The sequence below is a fragment of the Neolamprologus multifasciatus genome, chromosome 20, assembly GCF_963576455.1.
Source record: "Neolamprologus multifasciatus chromosome 20, fNeoMul1.2, whole genome shotgun sequence".
Taxonomy (NCBI): Eukaryota; Metazoa; Chordata; class Actinopteri; order Cichliformes; family Cichlidae; genus Neolamprologus; species Neolamprologus multifasciatus.
Genome location: NC_140458.1, coordinates 17,369,166 through 17,396,658, shown reverse-complemented (window position 1 = coordinate 17,396,658; position 27,493 = coordinate 17,369,166). Strand labels below are relative to the sequence as shown.

At 42.8% G+C, this 27,493-nt stretch overlaps 2 protein-coding genes across 4 annotated transcripts in view; one reads left to right on the top strand and one right to left on the bottom strand.

Moving 5' to 3' along the window:
- The window catches only part of LOC146494742 (rho-related GTP-binding protein RhoA-C), a 10,931-nt gene extending 7,396 nt beyond the window's left edge, over window positions 1-3,535 (top strand). For all 3 annotated transcript variants that reach the window (XM_085146737.1, XM_085146739.1, XM_085146738.1), the window contains exon 5: window positions 1,319-3,535. In XM_085146737.1, coding sequence (XP_085002863.1) covers window positions 1,319-1,492 — 174 coding nt within the window. In that variant the 3' untranslated portion in view covers window positions 1,493-3,535. The remainder of the gene's footprint in view (window positions 1-1,318) is intronic.
- tpk2 (thiamin pyrophosphokinase 2) lies at window positions 2,670-27,493 on the bottom strand. Its single transcript, XM_085146734.1, has 8 exons — window positions 27,337-27,493; window positions 27,014-27,255; window positions 15,785-15,848; window positions 15,572-15,702; window positions 15,336-15,454; window positions 6,823-6,955; window positions 6,616-6,712; window positions 2,670-6,538 (listed from the first exon to the last, which is right to left on the bottom strand). Exons 1-8 carry the CDS (start codon window positions 27,416-27,418, stop codon window positions 6,492-6,494), a joined length of 915 nt encoding a protein of 304 aa, XP_085002860.1. The 5' UTR covers window positions 27,419-27,493; the 3' UTR covers window positions 2,670-6,491.

The following is a 27,493-nucleotide window of genomic DNA, read 5'->3' as shown; positions in this document are numbered from 1 at the left end:
ATCTCAAATTCGGACTCTTCAGACCAAAGCACAAATGTCCGCTGGTCTAATGTCCCTTCCTTGTGTTTCTTGGCCCAAACAAATCTCTTCTGCTTGTTGCTTTTCCTTAGTCGTGGTTTCTTAGCAGCTGTTTGACCATAAAGGCCTGATTCACACAGTCTCCTCTGAACATGTAGAGATGTTTCTGCTACTGGACCTCTGTGTGGCATGTATCTGGGCTCAAAGTTTTCCAGACTGACTGACCTTCAGTTCTTAAAGTAATGATGGACTGTTGTTTCTCTTTACTTAGCTGATTGGTTCTTGCCATAATATGAATTCTAACAGTTGTCAAATAGGGCTGTCAGCTGTGTACCAACCTGACTGCTGCACAACACAATGGTGTCCCAACCCCATTAAGAAGGCAACAAATGAACCCTGACAGGCACACCTGTGAAGCGAAACCATGTCAGGTGACGACATCATGAAGCTCACTGAGAGAAGGCCGAGGGTTTGCAGCACTGTCAACAAAGCAAAGGGCGGCTACTTTGAGGAATCTGTGATATAAAACACACACACACACATATATATATATATATATATATATATATATATATATATATATATATATATATATATATATATATATATATATGGAAAAAAATCATATTTTGCATGGTTGGATCTTAACAAGGTTCCAAGTAGAGCTTCAATATGCAACATGAAGAAATGGGAGTGAGACAAAACAATTATTTTTGAAAACAACATTTAAACTGAAACAGGCTGTTTTACAGCTGATCAAAAGTTTAGGACCACACCTCAAAAAAACCTGTAAACCTGTAAACCCCCCAAAACAGAAATCAAAGGTCCAAACATGAACTCGGTCATGAGCAACTCCACCGTTAGTGTTGATCACATCAGAAATTAGTTCCGGCATGCTTGATGATTTACTGGTAAACTTAAGACAGGCTTGTGCATATACCATACTGTGGACAGGTGTGCTCTATACATTTACAGTAAAGAGTTCAGATGGGGAGTGTCTGGAATTGATTGATTGTAATCTGTGGGCTAAATGTGCTCACAGCCAATCTGTGGGAGGGATCAAAGACTTATTTCACTCAATAACAAACAAATCAACCTTACTTTTATGTTTTTGTTTCTGGACCTTCAGTTACTCTTACTGCTCTCCATTAAAATTAATCTACCATGAACATTAGAGTGTATTCATTTCTTCTAAGTGAGCAAACGTATAAATCCCACAGAGGGTCGAATAATGATTTCACTTCTTCTTTTTAATTGGATTGAGCTGGTTTTCCTTCATGGTTTTGTTCTTCCCAAACAGGAACCTGTGAAGTCAGAGGAGGCGAGAGAAATGGCCAACCGGATCAATGCCTTTGGTTACTTGGAGTGCTCAGCCAAGACGAAGGATGGTGTGAGGGAGGTGTTTGAGATGGCCACCAGGGCGGCGCTACAGGCCAAGAAACGAGGCAGAAAGAGTGGCTGCCTTCTGCTATAGAGTCAAGTTACACAGGTTAGGGAGGACAGGAGGAAAGGATCCTTGCCAACAAAAACATTCCTCCTGTTTCTACTTTGTCACCATGCTGTGCAGAATTGTATGGGGCCTTTTCAGGAATAAGGGAGAAAAATCAAACTAGGTCAAAAGGGGAGTGTAAGCATTCATGTCCAAGGTTTAATCTCCCTTTAATCTGTAATCATATCTTTGGATTCATCAAACCTAAAATCAAGAGAACATGGAAAGAAGGAACCATCTCTCTTAAAGAGGTGTGTTGGGATTTCCAGACCTATGAAGTGGTCTCCGTTATTCTAAATTGCAGCCTGATGGTCTGTACACGAGCCCATCTTTAGAACAGATCCATCCCAGGTGTTCAGTACATTCACAGCTGTGTACCATATGAACAAGTTTCTGGAGGACTTGGCTTGCGGCGTTTCTTTGAGTTAACATCCTATTAGTCTGTACTTTTGTCATTTCCTTTATTTCTCTGCAAAGACCAACCAACTCTGTACAGACCTGATTTCCTTCTTTATGATGATGAAGTAACCTGTCGCTGCAGGTTCACATTCAAAATCCACACTACCGCTCAAAAGTACAGTCGCCAAATGTCAAATTAAATAATTCAATAAAAATCACTTTTATTCTTTAAATTCTTTAAATGAATCCTAAAGTGAGTAGAAAACATATTATTGATATTAAAAAGTTAGAAATAATGATTTTTGCAAAAATAATTGAGTCTTTCCAGCATTCTACCACCAGTTTGCTGACATTTTAGTTCATTCTTCCAGAAGCTCCCAGTTTAATGTGGGTGAGAGTGGACTGAGACCCAATGACTGTGCTGGGCTCTCAGCTGCTTCTGTATAGTTTAGAGTCATTCTATGGCTCACTGTGCTGTTGCAGTCAGTCAGCAACCACAGGATCCGATGTGGTCCTGAATTTCCCAGAATTTCCCAGTTCACCCCAAAGACCTCCAAAACTTTTACAAAGTGCCACTTGACAGGTGGCAGGCACACCTCCACGATCCTTCAGTCTTTGTCTCAGAAATATTCTTTTTGACCCAAATACCTCTTAGGTTTATCTGTTCATAAAACTTTCTCCCTGACTTCCTCTGTCCAACATCTGTTCTTTTTTTCCCCTACTTTATTTCTAAAGCACTTTAAAAACAACATAACAGTTGACCAAAGTGCTGTACAGAAAATAAGAGAACAAAAGAATAAATCAGTAAAAGTACATACAAAGGGTAAGAAGATGACAACTCTCACTGGGTTAAAAGCCAGGTGTGTGGGTTAAAAGGTGTGTTTTTAAACGGGTTTTAAAAACAGTGAGGGATGGAGCCTGCCTGACCTCCAGAGGCAGCTCATCCCACATTTTGGGAGCCAAAGCTGCAGAAGCTGGGTCTCCTTTGGATTTATAAAAGCACCTGGTTAGCTGATGTAAGAGCATGTGACGGCATGTAAGGGTGAAGCAGCTCAGGGACAAACCCATTAAGAGAATTAAAAACAAAATAATTTTAAAATGGATTCAAAACCTTTACCCATCTATTCATTTTATAAGGTGGTCTCTTTTTCCCCCACTGTTTTTAAGCAGGCGTTCCTGATCTGCTTCTCAGCTCTTGTTGTTTAGTGTTTAACAGGTGTTGTTCTCAGACAGCAGACTCACGTATTTGGCCTGCTGCTCAGTTGGGCTGTTCTATAAAGGGAATAATATTGTGTACAATGTTCTGGGCAGTTTCCTGCATGTAGTAGCGTTCACTTTCATAGCACATTATGGTTGAACACACAAAGTTTGATGTTTCAGTCACTCAGCTAGCTAAAAGTTTAAAAATGTAATGAATTAACCTTCTAACATGATAAACTTGAATTAGTAACAACATGCCATTGGAACACTGTGTGCTAAGAATCGGCCTTTCTACTCCAATACAGGTATTCCAATAAAATTACAGCAATGCATGATTACATTAGTTGTGTATGATGTAGACATAGACTGTGGTTCCTTTCTGACTTTTTGTTTTTCAAAATAAAAGTCTGCGCTTCTCTTTCAAAACAAGGACTTTCTGTGTGATGCCAAACCTTGTGTGTAAGATTAAATTACCAGTGTTTTGTACAACTTTTCAAAATTTGATTGCTCGATTTTGTTTTTCAAGTCATTAAACTGATGTGGACTGTCTAACACTGTATGTAGTTGGCTATAGAAGTGCTAACAAAGGCAAATTATCCTGAACAGAGTTTTTGTTAACTGTCAGATATTAAAGAGGCCTTGGTGTACCTCTGACACAGAGGAGTGGATGTTTATAGAAGAAAGGATTGTGTTCGAGTCGAGCAGTTCCAGTTTTAATGCGACACCTCCATGTTTCTGATCCGGTCTTGTTCACCTGCTGTCTTGAAGAATTCATATAATGTACAATTTCTGCAACACTAATTCCATCAGTGCTACAGTTAGACTGTACACACTTGGTAAAGAACAGTGTTTCTCTTCTAATATCTTTGTGTTGTACTGATGGAATTAGGGCTCTGGAAATTTACATTATGCTACTTTAAAGCATGTTGTGAGGCTAATATGTAACTCATTATTTAAGTACAAGTTTGAACATTTATATATACCTATATGTTTTGTTTTTCTTTCCTGCTCTGCATTCCATTGTATGCTATTTTAACTATGGGATATTCCATCAGCTTACTTTTATATTATTTGCACATAGCTTCAAATGTCTGTGTCATATAAAAACACACAATGTCCAAATTCTGAAATGCAAAATGCAAGGATCTTCTATAGCAGGGGTGTCAAACTCAAATACACAGTGGGCCAAAATTCAAAACTGGAACAAAGTCGCGGGCTAACATTAATATTTATTGAAAAAAAAATCTTCCTCCAGATTTAAGAATGAATCTTTTCTTATGGACTCAAACACGTTTTGCTGAAAAACTGAATATGGAACAAGCAAAGCTTAATACTAAACAATATATATATTAGCTGTATAATACCAGTAGGCCAGCTCTGATAGTAATTTGGTATGGCTTCGCGGGTCAAATGTAATTAGGCTGCGGGCCAAATTTGGCCCGCGGGCCAGAGTTTGACACCTATGTTCTATAGGATTGGTTATTTGTAAGCAAAATATTATTTTATATCCAGTAGTCTTTTGTAAAGTTTTCTAAAGGAAATACATTTAAGAATGACCAAATCTGCTGTGTGTGTCTCTTCTCATGTGTTTTGTCCTCTTACCCGCTTAGAGTGTCCAAGTCTTGGCTGGGTGGTGAGTATGATGGTCTGTGTAGATGTTCATGTGTCTGTAAACGTATAACAGGAACATATTCCCCATTGATACTATAACCTCATCGACAGCCAAGTTTAATCCCAAATCCATACTGCAAACATTCAACTGTTATAATATTCAAGTATTGCAGATAAGCAATGAGTCTAGTTTTTGCCTCACAAAGGAAAAATAACATAAAAGTCTAACTGTAATTACTGGCCAACACTTGGCAGACTTATGAAGTAAGTGTGTGTGAGCCCCACATTTAAGGGCTTTAGATGCAGAGAGGCTGGAGAAGGTTATGAAAGCCATTCTAAAAACCTGACAGTTTAGCAGTTCAGCAGATAAAATGACTGTTCTGTTTTTGCAAAACCAATGCACTGCACATCAAACCTCATCCCAACAATGACATATGGTGGAGGAAGCATGTTTTGGGATCAACGCTTGATTTCTTCAGCCTCAAATATATTCCATTGTGGACACAGACAACTGGAGACCCCGAGGAGTCATTACTTTATAGTCTGACACTAGTGGGCATGCAAGTGGAAGTACACCTGAGGCTTTACAGTCATTAAAGGAACAATAAATTGAATCAAAGAGTCTGATTATTTGCACTGGATCTAGCGAGCGATTCACGAGTTGAATTTTAGGACAGTTTGATGAAATAAGATAAATTACCCAAAGCATGGATGTAAATTAATATTAGAATTGTTCAAAGAAAAATCAGGGAGGCCTGCGCTTAACCCACATGAGCTGGTGTAGCATGATGCGATGATATTTTATGATCAAGATATTCCATAACTTGATGAACTGAAACACCTCGCAGAAGGACTGGTCCAAAGTTGTTCTTCGTTACTGTGCAAGTGTCACGAGCAACTGTAGAAAAACCTGTGATGAAGACTGGTCCAGTGAACACTGTTAAGATTTTACAACAGAAAGCACCAATAAATAAAGATGAACTTGCAAGTTCCACTTTATTGCTGTGAGGAATCTCAAAACATTCTTCTTTTGGAGTGTTATATGTGTATATTGTCGTATATATTACTGTGTAAACAGTTTTTCAGCAGTACCAAACACAGCTCCAGGCTCTGTCAGGTTTATGTGACCAGTGCTGGATCCCACAAACCACCCGCCTACACAGCAAATATCCATGTGTGCTTTACTCTAATGAGGTTGCTTATCTTCTGTTTGAGCTCTACATACTCAAAAGAATAACATAACATATTTTTCTTCTCTACATTTTTATCCTATAGACAAATCTAAGTTAGAATTGCAGTATATAAGGAGATGACTAGATTTGAATCAGGTATGATTACTGCATTTAATGGGTGGAATTGCAGAAACTGAAATTGCACTTTGTACTTAAAAGGTCTTACTATGACTATAGATAATATAGCGCATAATTACTCTGAGGTCTGCATGACACCTGCAAAGTGTTGTGCATGATAACTCTTACATGTCATTCTCAGATCCAGCACTCATGTGGTTCAGCCATCCTCTGAACCACTCACCTGCAGTTATCAGGCTGAGCCCACTGAACAAAACTGCATGAAAAACACCTGTGAAATATAATAACTCACTACATTTAATATTAACATGTTGTACAATAAAGTGTGTGACTTTTCTTTAGTGTTTCTGAAGATCAGTTCACATTTTTATGATGTTTCTTGCAACTGTAAATGTGAACAACAATGTTGGCGACACACGACATATGGTGCCTCAGGCACAGTGAGTTTAATCTACATCTTCTTTCTATAATATCTGGTGGAGTCCTGTCACAAAGTCCTGATAGTACGGCTCTGAAATGACAACAAAAAGAGAACTAAGGCAGTGAGCTGGTTTTTTGACTGTGGACATTTTGCAAACACCCACAAACCTGTGTCAGGGTCAATGTATGAGTGTCTTATGAGAAAGTCCAAGACTACCATGGCAGAGTTGGGTTTGAAGTCATCAGTGGCCAGCAGTTCCTTCACCTGAAACAAGATGCTATATTTTATATCTTTGTGTCATCTATATCTCAACCCATGCAGTACTGGCTCCTAGAAGCTGAATTCCCAAATTATAGTATGAGAAAAACACTAACCTTATCTATGGGGAGGAGGTAAAACTCCTGCACCTCTCCATCCACTATTATGGGCTTGAACTCCAAAGGAAGTTCCAAATCAAAGACAAACTGGCTTTCTGGAAACACACCCTCTTCATCCTCATATGTGTAGCTTGAAAATAAAATAAAACAAAAGCAGCTAAATTGTCTCTTTGAAAATCCAATTATGTAATTAACTGTTTCATAAAGCAATGATTCTCCAGAACAGGAGGTTCTTCCAGAGGTGTCACTGTGAGGCTGTGATCCAGCCACACCAAAGCTGCAGTATATCAACACCAGTACCGGTGCCCCTCTACCATTCTGACTACTAAAACACGTTTTATTATACCCAGTATTTAATTCATTTTTATCACACTATTCCAATTAATGCAAAAACAGTGTTCACAGAATTGTGTTTGTTCTGCCTGTTACAGCAACAGAATCGAGCTGCAGCTGCTGAGAGGTTCTAAGCAGCTGCGCAGGCTTTGAAGTGACAGATCTGTAGATCACAATCAAACAATCAACAATCAAAAATACAATGTAGAAATGTAAAAAGATATTGCAAATAAAGATAGTTCTGGTTTTATAGACAGAAGCTGTCTGATGGTTTTCTGTGGTACATCACAGTGGAATGAGCCTTTTCCACAGTGCCTCCTGTTACTGTCCAGCAACAAATATACTGATAAAAATAAAAAATTTAACTTCCACATTTTGTGTATATATGTGTATATATATATATATATTAGGGGTGCAACGATACTCGTATCGATATTGAACCGTTCGATACAGTGCTTTCGGTTCGGTACGCATATGTATCGAACAATACAAAATTTTTAATTCATTTTATCAACTTTCCTTCTGACGGTGCTGTCTGTGTTGAGCGCTCAGTGGATCTGCGCTCGACAGTGCAGCCTAGGTGGAGTAGTCGAACGCAGATTCACTGAGCGCAGGGCAAGCTAGCGAGACAGAAGTTAAGCTCTCATTGCAACATGGCAAATTGAACCTCCCCCACCCTCATTCAGATCTGGCGTTTGGAACTATTTTGGTTTTCATGTGATGTATGACCCTGAAGGTAGGCGCGTCATGAACTAAAGTAAAACAGTATGTTGGATGTGCCAGCAATGCTCAATTACATGGGTGGGAACTAGTATGTTAGCACAGTTAGCTCGTTAACATGTTGGCTGTCCAGCCCCACGCACGAGGCGATCCGCGGTAGCTCGTTAACGGAGATTTGCTGTGTTGTGGCGTTAATCTCATTTCAGATTAACGCTGACAGCACTAGTGGGAACACAACGAATATGACTGGACATTTACTCCGACATCATCCTAGTGCAAAGACAAGTGGAAGCAGACAAAAACAACAAGTATGCATGCTACAAACTTTACCCGAGTCATTTAGACAGCCGTTAGCACATGATTCTCCTTATGGGGACCTGATATGTTTAATATGCTGCTGAGAATATAGCCCAGAAGAAGCGTATAGTATAGCTTTTATTTTGGAAAGAGCCATTTCTCTGTAATAAACTCTCTTTTCCAAAGATGAGTGATTCCTCAATCAGATACAGGGCTCGCAAAATCGCTAGCCCGACGTCCCGGGGCTTTTTTCCAGTCGGGCTACCAAAATCTATCTCTGCCCTGCCCGTCGGCCTATCGTAGGAAGGAAAAATATATGTCAATGCTTTTGCATTCTTTCGGAAATGTAGCTGGGTAATTATGTCATTGGCATCGGTGAGCCACTGTCAATATGTGACATATTGAAATCGCGTTTGAATTTGCGCTTGTTTTTTGCTTTCACTTTGCAATCGCGCGAACTGTGTATAGAGAGCAACAGTACTGATTGGTGAGTGATGATAATTTGTGCACCAATTCCTCTGACATCATCTTATCAATCGTTAACTTACTATGCAAACATGACAAGTGAAATCTCCCGCAGCAAGCTTAAACATGTGAGAGGTTGATCGCGCAGGGAATCGCTGAGCGTTATGTGAGTGCGTGTGTAAAAGCAGCAGGATATATATTTTAGTTCTGCTGAGCCAAATAAGACAGGGTGAAGAAGTGACAGCCAAAGAAAAGCTTACCACAAAACGGAAAAGTTATGACAAATCAGACTATAAGGCAAAAAGAAAGTGCAGCTTTATGGTTTCATGGACAAAAGAATTTCTGTGGCTGCAATATGACTAGCTAAATAACCAGGGCTACACATAAGTGGTCCGCAGGTGCGCATTCGCTGTCAAAATAAAAAACGCGCACAAGATAAGAAGTTGCAACGCGTGTTTGCATACATAAGATTTTCTGGAGGAGGACAGAACCACAAAAGAAGCGCGAATTCTCGGAAAAGTGGTTGCAGGAGGTGAGCTGGCTTCAAACAAATGATGAACGCACAGAGATATGGTGCAGAATGTGCCGTGAAAATTTAATAAATGACAAATTAAAAAGGCATGAACATTTTTTTTTGTATCAAAAAAATATCGAACCGTGACACCAAAGTATCGAACCGAACCGAACAATGAATTTTGTGTACCGTTGCACCCCTAGTATATATATATATATATATATATATATATATATATATATATATATATATATATTAAAAATATCGAACCGTGACACCAAAGTATCGAACCGAACCGAACCGTGAATTTTGTGTACCGTTGAACCCCTAGTATATATATATATATATATATATATATATATATATATTAGGGGTGCAACGATACACAAAATTCACGGTTCGGTTCGGTTCGATACTTTGGTGTCACGGTTCGATATTTTTTCGATACAAAAAAAAAATGTTCATACTGTTTAATTTGTAATTTATTAAATTTTCACGGCACATTCTGCACCACATCTCTGTGCATTCATCATTTGTTTGAAGCCAGCTCACCTCCTGCAACTACTTTTCCGAGAATACGTGCTTCTTTTGTGGTTCGGACTCCTGACATTTCTTTGGAGGTGGAGGAACACCAAAGTAATTGCTTAAAGGAGCTTCTTCGACATCTTTAAGAGTTCTAAACAAATGTCTGTTTGTCTGTCTGCAAACACGCGTTGCAACTTCTTATCTTGTGCGCATTTTTTATTTTGTCAGCGAATGCGCACCTGCGGACCACTTATGTGCAGCCCTTGTTATTTAGCTTGTCATATTGCAGCCACAGAAATTATTTTGTCCATGAAACCATAAAGCTGCACTTTCTTTTTGCCTTATAGTCTGATTTGTCATAACTTTTCCGTTTTGTGGTAAGCTTTTCTTTGGCTGTCACTTCTTCACCCTGACCTGTCTTATTTGGCTCAGCAGAACTAAAATATATATCCTGTTGCTTTTACACACGCACTCACATAACGCTCAGCGATCAACCTCTCACATGTTTAAGCTGCGGGAGATTTCACTTGTCATGTTTGCATAGTAAGCTAACGATTGATAAGATGATGTCAGAGGAATTGGTGCGCAAATTATCATCACTCACCAATCAGTACTGTCGCTCTCTATACACAGTTCGCGCGATTGCAAAGTGAAAGCAAAAAACAAGCGCAAATTCAAACGCGATTTCAATATGTCACATATTGACAGTGGCTCACCGATGCCAATGACATAATTACCCAGCTACATTTCCGAAAGAATGCAAAAGCATTGACATAAACTTTTCCTTCCTACGATAGGCCGACGGGCAGGCCAGAGATAGATTTGGCAAAATCGCTAGCTGGGCTAGCGATTTTGCGAGCCCTGTATCTGATTGAGGAATCCCTCATCTTTGGAAAAGAGAGTTTATTACAGAGAAATGTCTCTTTCCAAAATAAAAGCTATACTATACGCTTCTTCTGGGCTATATTCTCAGCAGCATATTAAACATATCAGGTCCCCATAAGGAGAATCATGTGCTAACGGCTGTCTAAATGACTCGGGTAAGGTTCGTAGCATGCTGCTTGTTGTTTTTGTCTTCTTCCACTTGTCTTTGCACTAGGATGATGTCGGCGTAAATGTGCAGTCATATTCGTTGTGTTCCCACTAGTGCTGTCAGCGTTAATCTGAAATGAGGTTAACGCCACAACACGGCAAATCTCTGTTAACGAGCTACTGCGGATCACCCCGTGCGTGGGGCTGGACGGCCAACACGTTAACGAGCTAACTGCGCTAACACACTAGTTCCCACCCATGTAATTGAGCATTGCTGGCACATCCAACATACTGTTTTACTTTAGTCCATGACGCGCTTACCTTCAGGGTCATACGTCACATGAAAACCAAAATAGTTCCAAACACCAGATCTGAATGAGGGTGGGGGAGGTTCAATTTGCCATGTTGCAACGAGAGCTTAGCTTCTGTCTGCTAGCTTGCGCTGCGCTCAGTGGATCTGTGTTCGACTACTCCGCCTAGGCTGCATGTCGAGCACAGATCCACTGAGCGCTCAACACAGACAGCATCGTCAGAAGGAAAGTTGATAAAATGAATTAAAAATGTTGTATTGTTCGATACATATGCGTACCGAACCGAAAGCACTGTATCGAACGGTTCAATATCGATACGAGTATCGTTGCACCCCTAATATATATATGTGTGTGTGTACAGGAGCAGAGGATCGCAAGTTTGATCCCCGCCTGGGGCATCTGTATCCAGAAAGGGTCCTAAGGCTAGACCCCCTATGCTAAGCGAGCCTACCGCAGACATGAGCGAGACACATAAATATGAAGGCATGCCGGCTTGGACGTCGCCCGGATCAACGAGGTCCGCGTCAGGTGTTGAGGAACCAGGGCACCCTGACGAGAAGTGGGCTACTAGAACAAGAAGCAAGAGACGAAAACAGGGCGTTGTTGGAATGCTACTACGCAAGTAACCCTGGCGGAAGGGGTTACATGAATAGGAGGGACCTATGGTTTCTTCGATATCCAACATCCACAATGACGGCGAAACAACTAGTAGCTCAGTGTTCCAATTCACATTCGAAAGAAGGGATTGCTCTCACAGCTAGAGATTGACAAGGTACAACATAAATGCTACGGCAAGGGGGAGCCAGGACGCTAGGTCAGGGGGGAGATTGGGTACAAAGCTCCAAGTGCGATAGGAGAAGGATCGTTGAGTGCGAGAGGAACTGACCTGAAAGATAGGATCATGGCCAAGCTTGAAACCTGGATCCCCCGTAGCCGGTTACCAAGATTATGTGAAGTACCCTCAGAAGGTCTGCTAGATGATGTTAATGCAGCACTACGGATGATACCTAAAGCCACGCTTACCGAAACTAACAAGCTGATCTACAATACGGCAGCAGTGATGAGTGAGATGCTTGGCTATAAGTTGAACAGCCACAAGGAGCAGTATCCTCCATGGGGAAGGAGGCTAGAGGGCAAGATCAAATTAGCACGGAGGCAGGTTAGCCAACTAACAGAGTTGCAGAATCGTGCGACAAAGAAGGTGCATAAAAAAAATACAGCAAGCTGTCCATACCTGAGGCCTTGGAAACTGCCAAGCAAAGACTCACAGCCTTGGCCAGCCGCTTGAGGAGGTACACCAGAGAGACAGAAGGCAGGAGAATAAACCAGCTGTTCTCCACAGAACCAGCAAAGGTGTACTCTCAGTGGCAAGGGAACAATAAGAGAACAGCACCACCAAGGCTGGAGACAGAGCAATACTGTAAGAGCATATGGGAGAAAGACGCAACCCATAACGGCAATGCTCAGTGGCTAGTGGATCTGAGGGCAGACCATAGCAACCTCCCTGAACAGGGCCCAGTAACCATCATGGTGGCAGACATCCAAGCAAGGGTCTCTAGTATGAAGAGTTGGACAGCACCAGGCCCTGACATGGTTCACGCCTACTGGCTGAAGAATCTGACTGCACTCCACGAGCGTTTGGCAGCACAAATGAACCAGCTGCTAGTTGACGAGAGACACCCGGAATGGCTAACCAAAGGTCGGACGGTCCTGATCCTCAAGGACCCCAAGAAGGGACGGGTCCCATCCAACTACCGACCAATAACCTGCCTCAGTACTACATGGAAGCTCCTGTCAGGCATCATATCGGCTAAGATGAACAGGCACATGGGTCAATACATGAGCGGGGCACAGAAAGGGATTGGCAAGAATAACAGAGGCGCAAAAACACCAGCTACTGGTAGACAGAACAGTCAGCCGAGACTGCAAGACCAGGCTCACCGACCTGTGCACTGCCTGGATTGATTACAAGAAGGCCTATGACTCAATGCCCCACAGCTGGATACTGGAATGCCTAGAATACAAGATCAACAGGACCCTAAGAGCCTTCATCAGGAACTCAATGGGGATGTGGCGTACAACACTAGAGGCCAACTCCATAGCACAAGTCACCATCAAGTGTGGGATCTACAAAGGAGATGCTCTGTCCCCACTGCTGTTCTGCATAGGCCTCAACCCCCTCAGTGAGATCATTAACAAGACTGGCTACGGATACTGGCTACGGATACCGACTACGGAACGGAGCAGTTGTCAGCCACCTCCTGTACATGGATGACATCAAGCTGTACGGCAAGAGTGAACGAGACATCGATTCACTGATCCACACTACCAGGATATACAGCAATGACATTGGGGTGTCATTCGGGCTGGAGAAGTGTAGTCAGATGATAACAAAGAGAGGGAAGGTAGTCAGAACTGAGGGGATCGAACTACTAGAAGGCAACATTGCAGACATAGAGGACAGTTACAAGTACCTGGGGATCCTGCAGGCGAATGGGAACCATGAAGAGGCAGCTAGGAAAGCTGCAACCACCAAGTACCTGCAGAGGGTCAGGCAAGTCCTGAGGAGTCAGCTGAATGACAAGAACAAGATCCGGGCTATCAACACCTACGCCCTGCCTGTGATCAGGTACCCAGCTGGTATAATAAGTTGGCCAAAGGAGGAGATAGAAGCCACTGATATAAAGACAAGAAAGCTCCTTACCATGCATGGAGGGTTTCACCCCAAGTCCAGCACCCTGGGGCTGTACGCTAAGCGGAAGGAAGGGGGCCGGGGACTGGTGAGTGTCAGCACCACAGTCCAGGATGAGACAACGAACATCCAAGAATACATTGGGAAGATGGCCCCAACTGACCGAGTGCTTAGTGAATACCTCAGGCAGCAGAAACCCAAGAAAGAGGAGGGAGACGAGGAACCATCATGGAAGGACAGGCCCCTGCACGGTATGTACCACCGGCAGATAGAGGAGGTGGCTGATATCCAGAAATCCTACAAGTGGCTGGACAAAGCTGGACTGAAAGACAGCACAGAGGCACTAATCATGGCAGCAGAAGAACAAGCTCTGAGTACAAGATCCATAGAGGCTGGGGTCTATCACACCAGGCAAGACCCCAGGTGCAGGCTGTGTAAAGATGCCCCTGAGACAATCCAGCACATAAAAGCAGGGTGCAAGATGCTAGCAGGCAGGGCATACATGGAACGCCATAACCAAGTGGCCAGCATAGTATACAGAAACATCTGTGCCGAGTATGGCTTGCAAGTTCCGAGGTCAAAATGGGAGACGCCCCAAAGGGTGGTGGAGAATGACCGAGCTAAGATCCTGTGGGACTTCCAGATACAGACGGACAAAATGGTGGTGGCTAACCAACCGGACATAGTGGTGGTAGACAAACAGAAGAAGATGGCCGTAGTGATCGATGTAGCGGTTCCGAATGACAGCAACATCAGAAAGAAAGAACACGAGAAGCTTGAGAAATACCAAGGGCTCGAGAGGATGTGCAGGGTGAAGGTAACGGTGATCCCAGTGGTAAATGGCCTGCAAATGGCCTGCATTTGTATAGCGCTTTTCTAGTCCTTAAGGACCCCAAAGCGCTTTACACTACATTCAGTCATTCACCCATTCACACACCGGGGATGGCAAGCTACATTGTAGCCACAGCTGCCCTGGGGCGCACTGACAAAGGCGAGGCTGCCGGACACAGGCGCCACCGGGCCCTCTGACCACCACCAGTAGGCAAATATGGGGTTAGTATCTTGCTCAAGGATATTTGGCATGCAGCCAGGAGGCAGCCTGGGATCGAACCACCGACCTTCTGATTAGTGGCTGACCTGCTCTGCCACCTGAGCTACAGCCACCGAATAATAATATGAATGGCAAGTAATCGGAGCACTAGGTGCGGTGACTCCCAAGCTTGGCGAGTGGCTCCAGCAGATCCCGGGAACAACATCGGAGATCTCTGTCCAGAAGAGCGCAGTCCTGGGAACAGCTAAGATACTATGCAGGACCCTCAAGCTCCCAGGTCTCTGGTAGAGGACCCGAGCTTGAAGGATAAACCGCCCGCAGAGGGCGAGCTGGGTGTTTTATGTATATATATATATATATATATATATATATATATATATCCACAGCCCCATCCCCCTTATTATGTGGGGATCTGGATCTGGTGGCTCTGTTTTTGCCTTTTGATCTGTTACTGTGTAATCACTGTTAGTTGGAGTCTTTTCGGGAGATATGTCAGTAAGAAAACAAAGTGTAGACTACCCTTAGCGTTGTTCTTTAACCCTCTTCTTCTTAGCAGTGTATCAAGCTCACCTTACTGTTGCAACTGGACGAGCCTTCTTAGCTATGGCTGCTGGAACACAGGCTTCCTCTTGACACTCTTTGACCAGAGTGTGTTTGATGCCCACACCAGCAGCCAGCCCACCTGCTGCCTTCGAGGATACAAGCAATACACTGAAGAAACTGAAGTGGAATAGCTTGACATGAGATGATGCACCAATGCTTTCATCACACTATGGCAGTATGTCAGTGTTTCAGTCTATTCTTACCATGTTATCCAGGAGCCCAGGGTACGTCTGCTTGGTGTGGGAGCGCCGTGCCAACCACATACAAATCTCCTGACTGTCACTGACAGTGTAGCCATTGATATGAACTCCATACCGCTTCACCCCAAAGAGACCTGCAGTGTAGCAGCATGGTCTGATCATACAGCTCAAACACAGGTATAATATAAAAGGATGAGATGGTGCTCCAAAACCTACTTGTAGCTGCTCTTTCCATCCACATCAAAGGGCAGTCTGAAAATCTGGGCATTACACTGTATTTCTGAAAGAATAGATGTTTTAGTTATAAGTGAGAACATGTACGTTGATTTAACCTTGAACATTTTTTCACACCTTCCACCTATATTTAAGACAGTGAAACTATCTTGCTTTGCCCTTTTCATTCCACCTGCTTATAACCATTCAGAGAAGTAAAAAACTGAACCCAAAGCCAAAATGTAATGCAATGCAATTTGGTTAGCATGGTGGTTAGGACTCTTGCCACACAGCAAGAAGCTGCTGGGTTTGACTCCACCATCTGGCCGGGGCTTTTCTTTATGAAGTTTGCATGTTCTCCTTGTGTCTGCATGGGTTCTCTCCAGGTTCTCCGGCTTCTTCCACCAGTCAAAGTCATGCAGTTAGTGGGATTATGTAAATGGATGGATGCTTACATTTTCATTGCTATAAAGCCCAGGTATAATAATCTATACATCAACAAGTTATGGCATGTCTCAAAGCCATAAAGGGCTGGATGTTGTGTAATTTTCTTCTCCTACAGTCAGATCAAACTGATGCTTTTCTACTTGGCCTTAAATCCTCATAAGCAGGTTTTTTAATCAAATACTGCTAAGGCATTACCTTTGCTTTCATTAACACTGTGATAAATCTTGGAGCTACTTTGACCAGCACATGTCCTTTAACATGCACTTTAATAAAATATGTGGGATGCTTTAGTTCTAGGCGTACATACATACATACATATACATACATATATGGTCCTATATATATATATATATATATATTAGGGGTGCAACGATACACAAAATTCACGGTTCGGTTCGGTTCGATACTTTGGTGTCACGGTTCGATATTTTTTCGATACAATAAAAATGTTCATGCCTTTTTATTAATTTGTCATTTATTAAATTTTCACGACACATTCTGCACCACATCTCTGTGCGTTCATCATTTGTTTGAAGCCAGCTCACCTCCTGCAACCACTTTTCCGAGAATACGCGCTTCTTTTGTGGTTCGGACTCCTGACATTTCTTTGGAGGTGGAGGAACATCACAGTAATTGCTTAAAGGAGCTTCTTTGACATCTTTAAGAGTTCTAAACAAATGTCTGTCCTCCTCCAGAAAATCTTATGTACGCAAACACACGTTGCAACTTCTTATCTTGTGCACGTTTTTTATTTTGACAGCGAATGCGCACCTGCGGACCACTTATGTGCAGCCCTGGTTATTTAGCTCGTCATATTGCAGCCACAGAAATTCTTTTGTCCATGAAACCATAAAGCTGCACTTTCTTTTTGTCTTATAGTCTGATTTGTCATAACTTTTGCGTTTTGTCACTTCTTCACCCTGACCTGTCTTATTTGGCTCAGCAGAACTAAAATATATATCCTGCTGCTTTTACACACGCACTAACATAACGCTCAGCGATTCTCTGCGCGATCAACCTCTCACATGTTTAAGCTGCGGGAGATTTCACTTGTCATGTTTGCATAGTAAGCTAACGATTGATAAGACGATGTCAGAGGAATTGGTGCGCAAATTATCATCACTCACCAATCAGTACTGTCGCTCTCTATACACAGTTCACGCGATTGCAAAGTGAAAGCAGAAAACAAGCGCAAATTCAAACGTGATTTCAGTATGTCACATATTGACAGTGGCCGATGCCAATGACATAATTACCCAGCTACATTTCCGAAAGAATGCAAAAGCATTGACATATATTTTTCCTTCCTACGATAGGCCGACGGGCAGGGCAGAGATAGATTTTGGTAGCCCGACTGGAAAAAAGCCCCAGGACGTCGGGCTAGCGATTTTGCGAGCCCTGTATCTGATTGAGGAATCACTCATCTTTGGAAAAGAGAGTTTATTATGGAGAAATGTCTCTTTCCAAAATAAAAGCTATACTATACGCTTCTTCTGGGCTTCCCACTAGTGCTGTCAGCGTTAATCTGAAATTACATTAATGTCACAACACGGCAAATCTCCGTTAACGAGCTACCGCGGATCGCCTCAAGAGTGGGGCTGGAAGACGTCAACACATTAACGAGCTAACTGCGCTAACACACTAGTTCCCACCAATTGAGCATTGCTGGCACATCCAACATACTGTTTTACTTTTGTCCATGACACGCTTACCTTCAGGGTCATACGTCACATGAAAACCAAAATAGTTCCAAACGCCAGATGTGAATGAGGGTGGAGGAGGTTCAATTTGCCATGTTGCAACTAGCCTAGCTTCTGTCTCTAGCTTGCCCTGCGCTCAGTGAATCTGTGTTCGACTACTCCGCCCAGGCTGCACTGTCGAGCGCAGATCCACTGAGCGCTCAACACAGACAGCATCGTCAGAAGGAAAGTTGATAAAATAAATTAAAAATGTTGTATCGTTCGATACATATGCGTACCGAACCGAAAGCACTGTATCGAACGGTTCGATATCGATACGAGTATCGTTGCACCCCTAATATATATATATATATATATATATATATATGTGTGTGTATATATATATTCTTATCAGGACCATCAATGACTCAGTGGGGGATGTGGGGATGTGGCTCAGTGGGGATGTGGCGTACACACTTGAGCCCAACTTCAAGCCAATATCACAAGTCAACATCAAGTGCGGGATCTACTGCTGTTCTGCATAGGCCTGAACCCCCTCAGTGACACCGTTAACAAGACTGGCTACAGATACTAGCTACAGAATGGAGCCGTTGCCACCTCCTCTACATGGATGACATTAAGCTGTATGCCAAGAGTGAACGTGACACTGATTCATTGATCCTCACCACCAGGATCTATCTACAGGAACGACATCGGAATGTTGTTAAGACTGGAGAAATTTAGTCTGATGATAACAACGGAAGGTAGCCAGAACTGACAGGATTGAACTACCAGAAGGCAACATTGCAGACATAGAGGACAGCCACAGGTACCTGGGGATCCCACAGGTAAATGGGAACCATGAAGAGGCCGCTAGGAAAGCTGCAACCACTGAGTACCTGCAGAGGGTCAGGCAAGTCCTAAGGAGTCAGCTGAATGGTAAGAAAAAGATCCAGGCTATCAACACCTACGCCCTGCCTGTGATCAGGCACCCTGCTCGGTTAATAAGCTGGCCAAAGGAGCCACTGACATCAAAACCAGGAAACGTCTGACCATGCATGGAGGGTTTCACCCCAAGTCCAGCACCCTGAGGCTGTATGTTAAGCATAGGGAAGGAGGCCGGGGACTAGTGAGTGTCAGCACCACGGTCCAGGATGAGGCAACAAACATCCAAGAATACATCAGGAAGAAGAGGGCCATCTTCCTGACTGCGTGCTCAGTGAATACCTCAAGCAGCAGAAACCCAAGAAAGTAAAGGAAGAGGAGAAACCATCATGGAAGGACAGGCCCCTGCACGGTATGTACCACTGGCAGATAGCGGAGGTGGCTGATATCCAGAAATCCTACCAGTGGCTGGAAAAAGCTGGAGTAGAAGACAGCACAGAGGTACTAATCAGGACTTCCAGGTTATACTCGGCACAGATGTTCCTGTATACTATGCCAGCCACTTGGTTATGGTGCTCCATACCTGCTAGCATCTTGCACCCTGCTGTTATGTGCTGGATTGTCTCAGGGGCATCTTTACACAGCCTGCACCTGGAGTCTTGCCTGGTGTGGTAGACCCCAGCCTCTATGTGCTCAGAGCTTGTTCCTGTGCTGCCATGATTAGTGCCTCTGTGCTGTCTTTCAGTCCGGCTTTTTCCAGCCACTGGTAGGATTTCTGGATGTTAGCCACTTCCTCTATCTGCCTGTGGTACATACCGTGCAGGGGCCTGTCCTTCCATAATGGTGCCTCCTCATTCTCTGCATTCTTGGGTTTCTGCTGCCTGAGGTATTCATTTAGCAAGTGAATGAAGGCTTTTAGGATTCTGTTGATCTTGTATAGTTCTAGGCATTCCAAGATCCAGGTGTGCGGCATTGAGCCACAGGCCTTCTTGTAATCAATCCAGACAGTGCATAAGTTGGTCAGCCTGGTCTTGCAGTCTCAGGCAACTGCTCTGTCTACCAATAGCTCGCGTTTGGCTCCTCCTCTTGCCATTTCCTTTCTGTGCCCCACTATCAAGCTATGTGTCTGTTCATCTTAGCTGCTATGATGCTTGACAGGAGCTTCCACATGGTACTGAGGCAGGTTATTCGCTGGTAGTTTGATGGAACCGGTTCCTTCTGGGGGTTCTTGAGGATCAGGACTGTCCGGCCTTCAGTTAGCCATTCTGGGTGTCTCTCATCCACTAGCAGCTGGTTCATTGGTGCTGCCAGACGCTCATGGAGTGCAGTCAGCTTCTTCAGCCAGTAGACATGAATCATGTCGGGGCCTGGTGCTGTCCAACTCTTCATACTGGAGACCTTTTCTTGGATGTCTGCCACTGTAATGGTTACTGGTCTCTGTTCAGGGAGGTTGTTGTGGTTCGCTCTTAGATCCACTAGCCACTGAGCATTGCCATCATGTGTTGTGTCCTTCTCCCATATGCTCTTCCAGTATTGCTCAGTCTCTGTACACCTTGGATGGTTCTGTGGAGAACAAGTGGTTTGTTCACGTGCCTTCTATCTCTCTGGTGTACCTCTTAAAGCGGCTGGCCAAGGCTGCGAGTCTTTCCTTGGTAGTTTCCAAGGCCTCAGGTAGAGACAGCGTGCTGTACTTCTTAGGCACCTTCTTCATTGCACCATTTTGCAGCTCCTATAGTTGGCTAACTTTCCTCCATGCTTCCTTGATCTTGGCCTCTAGCCTCCTTTTCCATGGACTGTACTGCTCCTTGTGGCTGTTCTACTTGTAGCCATGCACCTCATTGATCACTGCTGCCATGATGTAGATCAGCTGGTTAGTTTCGGTGATGGTATAGTGCTGCATTCACATCACCTAGTAGATCCTCAAAGGCTTTTTTACGTAGTCTTGGTAATCAGCTACAGAGAGTCCAGGTTTTAAGCTTCGCAATTATCCTGTCTTTCAGGTCAGTTCCCAATCTCAGGTGGGCTGTTCCCACCTTGCCATTGCATGTGTGTGTGTGTGTGTGTGTGTGTGTGTGTATACAGTGGGGCAAAAAAGTATTTAGTCAGCCACCGATTGTGCAAGTTCCCCCACTTAAAATGATGACAGAGGTCAGTAATTTGCACCAGAGGTACACTTCAACTGTGAGAGACAGAATGTGAAAAAAAAAATCCATGAATTCACATGGTAGGATTTGTAAAGAATTTATTCGTAAATCAGGGTGGAAAATAAGTATTTGGTCAATAACAAAAATACAACTCAATACTTTGTAACATAACCTTTGTTGGCAATAACAGAGGTCAAACATTTACTATAGGTCTTTACCAGGTTTGCACACACAGTAGCTGGTATTTTGGCCCATTCCTCCATGCAGATCTTCTCAAGAGCAGTGATGTTTTGGGGCTGTCGCCGAGCAACATGGACTTTCAACTCCCGCCACAGATTTTCTATGGGGTTGAGGTCTGGAGACTGGCTAGGCCACTCCAGGACTTTCAAATGCTTCTTACGGAGCCACTCCTTTGTTGCCCGGGCGGTGTGTTTTGGATCATTGTCATGTTGGAAGACCCAGCCTCGTTTCATCTTCAAAGTTCTCACTGATGGAAGGAGGTTTTGGCTCAAAATCTCACGATACTTGGCCCCATTCATTCTGTCCTTAACACGGATCAGTCGTCCTGTCCCCTTGGCAGAAAAACAGCCCCATAGCATGATGTTTCCACCCCCATGCTTCACAGTAGGTATGGTGTTCTTGGGATGCAACTCAGTATTCTTCTTCCTCCAAACACGACGAGTTGAGTTTATACCAAAAAGTTCTACTTTGGTTTCATCTGACCACATGACATTCTCCCAATCCTCTGCTGTATCATCCATGTGCTCTCTGGCAAACTTCAGACAGGCCTGGACATGCACTGGCTTCAGCAGCGGAACACGTCTGGCACTGCGGGATTTGATTCCCTGCCGTTGTAGTGTGTTACTGATGGTGACCTTTGTTACTTTGGTCCCAGCTCTCTGCAGGTCATTCACCAGGTCCCCCCGTGTGGTTCTGGGATCTTTGCTCACCGTTCTCATGATCATTTTGACCCCACGGGATGAGATCTTGCGTGGAGCCCCAGATCGAGGGAGATTATCAGTGGTCTTGTATGTCTTCCATTTTCTGATGATTGCTCCCACAGTTGATTTTTTCACACCAAGCTGCTTGCCTATTGTAGATTCACTCTTCCCAGTCTGGTGCAGGTCTACAATTCTTTTCCTGGTGTCCTTCGAAAGCTCTTTGGTCTTGGCCATGGCGGCATTTGGAGTCTGACTGGTTGAGGCTGTGGACAGGTGTCTTTTATACAGATGATGAGGTCAAACAGGTGCCATTCATACAGGTAACGAGTGGGGGACAGAAAAGCTTCTTACAGAAGACGTTACAGGTCTGTGAGAGCCAGGGATTTTCCTTGTTTGAGGTGACCAAATACTTATTTTCCACCCTGATTTATGAATAAATTCTTTACAAATCCTACCATGTGAATTCATGGATTTTTTTTCACATTCTGTCTCTCACAGTTGAAGTGTACCTCTGGTGCAAATTACTGACCTCTGTCATCATTTTAAGTGGGGGAAGTTGCACAATCGGTGGCTGACTAAATACTTTTTTGCCCCACTGTATGTATATATGTATATATATATATATATATATATATATATATATATATATATATATAAATACTATCTTGCTATATCATATAATACTCTGAAACTGAAGTGCACGATCCTGCTGTATAACCCATACAGCATGATAATGTTCTAATACACTTGCAAGTCATGACAAATGTTTTGCACTGCAGTTCTCATTGCCAAGGGTAGCACAACCAGTTCTTAGGTTTAGAGGACAAATGAACCTCTTTTCCACTAGTACCTACTCATCTTGAGTCAACTCAACTAGACTCAACTTGGTTTAGGTTGTTTTCCAATATAACTGAATACCATACCAATATGTTCACACTGTGGGAGTTAGCTAGCTGGGAAAACCTCTTACCAGCTCACATCAAGAACAATGGTGTGGTAGCTATTACATACTTGGAGACACAGCTTGTCCCTTGCAAGGCTGGTTCTTGAAACCATTTCATGACACTGGACATTTAAAAAAGACAATCATTTGAGCATGGCTGGTTATTGAAAATGCTTTCAGCAGACTGAAGGGAAGGTGCCGTTGCCTTCCCAGTCATGTCCCCACAAATGCACTCCTGTTTAATGTCACTATGAATTTTGACAATAAAGTTGTGTTCTGTCTCCATCTTTGTTTCTAAGTTTTATTTTTCCTGGTGACCAAGATTCAGTGATACAAATTAAATGTTAAAAGATAAATTTAACTTGTTTGTGTTATGTTAAATCCTAATAAACACTAACAGAGTTATAGGAAATGCCGACACCAGTATGACACAGTTTGTTGATATACTGTTGCAATAACTAAAGTGTGCAATATCTTCTGCATTGGCGCATCCAATAACATAGTGTTTTTTGTGATGACTTTACCTGGTGAAGAAGATTATTTCTTTTGGTTACTTTTTATTACAAATGAGCTGTCATTGCACCAAAACTTCACTGATAATTGTTTGGTTTGTACTTTTTTTCCCTACTGGTGTTGTAACAGACAAAATAAAAAACAAAAAAAAAATCACATACACAATGGTCACTGAATTCTTTATTATAGTCAGCAGCAAAATCCAAACGATTTACAATGTGCAAAATGAAGGCTGAAAAGTTAAACTATATACATTTATTGCATTCATGTTGTAAAAATACTGGTGACTGCCAGTGCTACCACTCAGCCTCCTATTAGCCACACCTATGGTATTAATTTCAAAATCCTACATTTTTGAGTTATGCTTTATGCTTGTTTTCACAAGATTTTCAGAAAACTTGACCTCAGACCTTTCAAGTCAAGGTCACTGAGATTTAAACCTGTCCCCGATTTTTAGTAGTTGCACCTATGGTTTCAATTTAAACGTCCTACGTGACTTCCTTCTTGAGTTATCACATTTACAAAATTAGGAGTCCATGCTGCCCGCTCGCCAACAGGGTGACGATGATACCACATCAGCCTTTCACAGCTGAGGGGTAAAAATGTCACTTACGCTGGCAACTCATTGCCTGTACAAGCTCACCCAGCACAAAGAGGAATGCCTGGATGAAGGTAGCACTCTGTAATCTCCTTCCTCTGGAAGATGGCTTCTTGCTCAATTGCCTTACATCTCTCACTGAGAAGCAAATCGATTGTGCTGTTCATGGTGGCCCAGATTTAGGACACTGAGCCTGCATCTCTTCAAGTACACTTGTCAGGTCCGGTTTGGTGTGGGTCCTCTTCCTCTTGCGAAAGGCAGAAATGGGAGACTGTTAATGAAAGCCAGTTTAAAAACAATATTGTGGAAATGCACTTGGAGCTAAAAATATTTTGTTCTTGGAAGTGACTACTTGGAGTTAGAGTTGATAGTTAACCATCTAGGTTATTGTCTGCATATAGGAGACAATGGTATTACCTTTAAAATATTCTTGAGTTCAAAGTGAGCTTACCACCAATGGGATAATTAGCATAAAAGACGCATTAACCCATAAAGAACTCACCATCCTCATTATGGTTTCCAACAATGCTGTAGCCGAGTCAAGCCCAATCTTCCTCCTGTTGCTCGCCGGTCAGTGCCTGCAGATGCAGTCCATTTGATTAAACCATTTCCAGTCGAACCACTCTGACTGTGGTGGTCCTTGATGGTCCTGCAATCGCTTTTATATTCGATAGGTTTTTGTTGAGATTGCTCTGGTACGTCCTCTGGTATCCCTGAGCAGCCATCAGCTCACAGATCTCCTGGTACACATTCTCATTTCAGGTTGTTCTGCCTGGTTCCTGCTATCATCAGTCACCAAGACCAAATAAATATGCATATCATGATTGGTCTAAGGTATTGGTATTTGCGTAGACACTTCCCCAATTACAAAAATGGCAGGTTTGATTTTTGTGAAGGACTTGCTTTTATGTGACATTGAGTCAGTGGTTCCCAAACTTTTTTTTTTTACTAGGCTCCTTTGTTTTACAAGAAAATCTTCGCACAGCCTCTTAAACTGCAGCCTCTTTGTTGAATCAGAGGTTAGATCAATGAACTGTTCCTCCTTGGATGTGCTGAAGTCAGCAGGGGCTGTTCATCATATTTTCTTGTCTTTGGCTTGGGAGGAAGTTGGTTTGGCGATGCTTCATCTTCTGCTTTGCATTTGTGTGGGAGCCCCCCCACCCCCCACCTTGGGAACCACAGCACTGAGTGAAGTCACTGACTGGCAATCAGTGGAATGCAGTCTACCAATGTCACATTTTTGAATCGACTCTGCTCACTTGGAATCCCAGCAGATAGTAAAAAAGTACCTGGAATCAGGAACTACTACCTAATGGAAAACCCCAAAAAAAGAGTCGAGCCAAGTGGAGCCAAGTAGGTACTAGTGGAACAGAAACATGACTCCCCCCACTTTCACTTAGGGCTAGGCACATAAAAACTAATGATAAGAAAGGTGGCAAAAACGTTTTCAAAGCAGTGTTTATTGTAGGGCATAGGCCTAGAAATCAAAACACACGTTATAGCTGGAATTGGAGTCACATAATTTGCTAAGAGATAAAAATGATTAAGTTAAAAGGTAAAAAACAAAGCATTATAATGGACCCGTCTGGTTTGGATCATGCCACACTATATGAACAAAGTACTGTGCTACCAACACATTACACATATCAAAGCTGTTCAGCCATGGAAAGAATGCCTTGAAGCTCCTGGTGCATAGTTTTTGGGGCCAGTGTTAATTTTCAGGAGATATGGAACTTGGCTAAGCAGAGCTTTGGCAACTTATATGCCAATGGGTGTAACTTCATCTGAGTTGCCACAAAGTTACTTTTTCTATTAATATTACGTGTAGTAGATTGTGGAATATGTTGGAGGGAAGAAACTTCACAAGCGAGACTGTTGCAAAACTGACACAAATGTTTGGCTACGTGCTTGATTTATACATCTGTGGCATTGGGACTGAAAATGTCTGAATTCTACGATGAAGAGATGGATGCAACACGTAGTGATGTAAAATTTTAATTATTCTTAATTGTTTTGCTATAGAGATAACAAAACAATTAAGAATAATTAAAATACATGTAGTAGCTCATTTAATGTGAAAAGTTTTGTAAAGCCAAGTTGCCGTGTCCAGATAGTGCGATCCAATACAAGACCCGGCCCCATATTTGAGCACGCACAAATAAAAAACTTTATATTGCAAAAGACAACTAATGACAATTTCTGAATGGTATACAGAAATATTTCACTATAGTGCAAAATAAAGCATGTAAAACACAAGAAATTCTTAGTAACAAAATGAAGAAAATACTTAAAAAAAAAAAAAAAATCACTTTCATGTTGTATTTAGAAAACAGGACAAATTGTATCACAAAACAGAGGACAGTGTAATCCACCCACAACGCCAAAGGTTTGTAGATACCCTTCAGTTCTTTAAATGAACTGTTTTCTTTGCATTCTTTGTGGAAACACTACTTCCTCTACATTTACCTGAGCTTTTGCGCGTACTTGAGTCTCAGATGTTGCAGTGAGGACACACTTGCAAACAATGTTCCCTCTAAGCTGCGCGCGTGCGCAATTGCGCACTGCTGGCACGGTCTCTGCGCACAAAAAATCTGCGTTGCACACACACACAAAAAAAAAACTAACCTGATTTGAAATTAAAATTGAAACTTTAACAATTCTGTTTTGCAGTGTTAGTCAGTAAGTGACTGGCTGCGCCCGTGTAAGTGGGCTAAAGCAGTTAATTAAAAGTAGTCTAACATAAACGTGAATGCTGTAATTTGCTTATTTTAATAAACCATGTAACTTGGATGGATTCGATGCTGGCGTGACCACAGTGGACATGTCTGCTGTTGCTCACAGTGGTCCAAGGGACGCTCAGGGAGTTTGTGTGTTCGCTCAGACACATGAAAAATTAGAGGGAACATTGCTTGCAAAGTTGAAAGGTTTTACTAAATTCTGACTTTGGCACAGGGCTGGGGGTCAGGCTTGGTTTTACAACTCGTGATACAGTTGGCCACGGGTAAAGAATATGTAATGCTTCCAGTGAAAAACCACACAAAGACACAATTGTATACGTTGACGTTTGACTTGCGTGCCTCACCTCATCTCTCCATCCTTTAAGGCAGGTTAAAGAGGGCTCCTGTCTGAGAGCTTGCAGTACATGACTTACAGCCTCGGATCTTTTTTCGTACGAGTCCAGGCCGTGGCAGAGGGTCACTGCACCCTGGTGTGGCGGACTGAACACGTCTGGATAGCGTGCTAAAAGCGAAGCTACGTGAGGAGGTATCCAGCCGACCTGGGCTCCTTCAATCTCAAAACGAAAGCAGCTTGAACGACACGAACCTGTGGAGAGAAAGTTAGATGTGGTTACTTATCAAACTGCCTTCATCCGTTTCATCCTTTCTCTTACTGTCACCCGCATACCTGGTAAATAAAAGTTATTCATTTTACGGAGGAGCTGGAGTATGTTTTCTGCCCAAGAACAACTAGCCATTTTAAATGTCATTAAATAACTGCACACACAACTCAGCTGCTAGCACCGTAGCCACTCTACTGCGCATGCCCAAGAGACAGCCGCTGT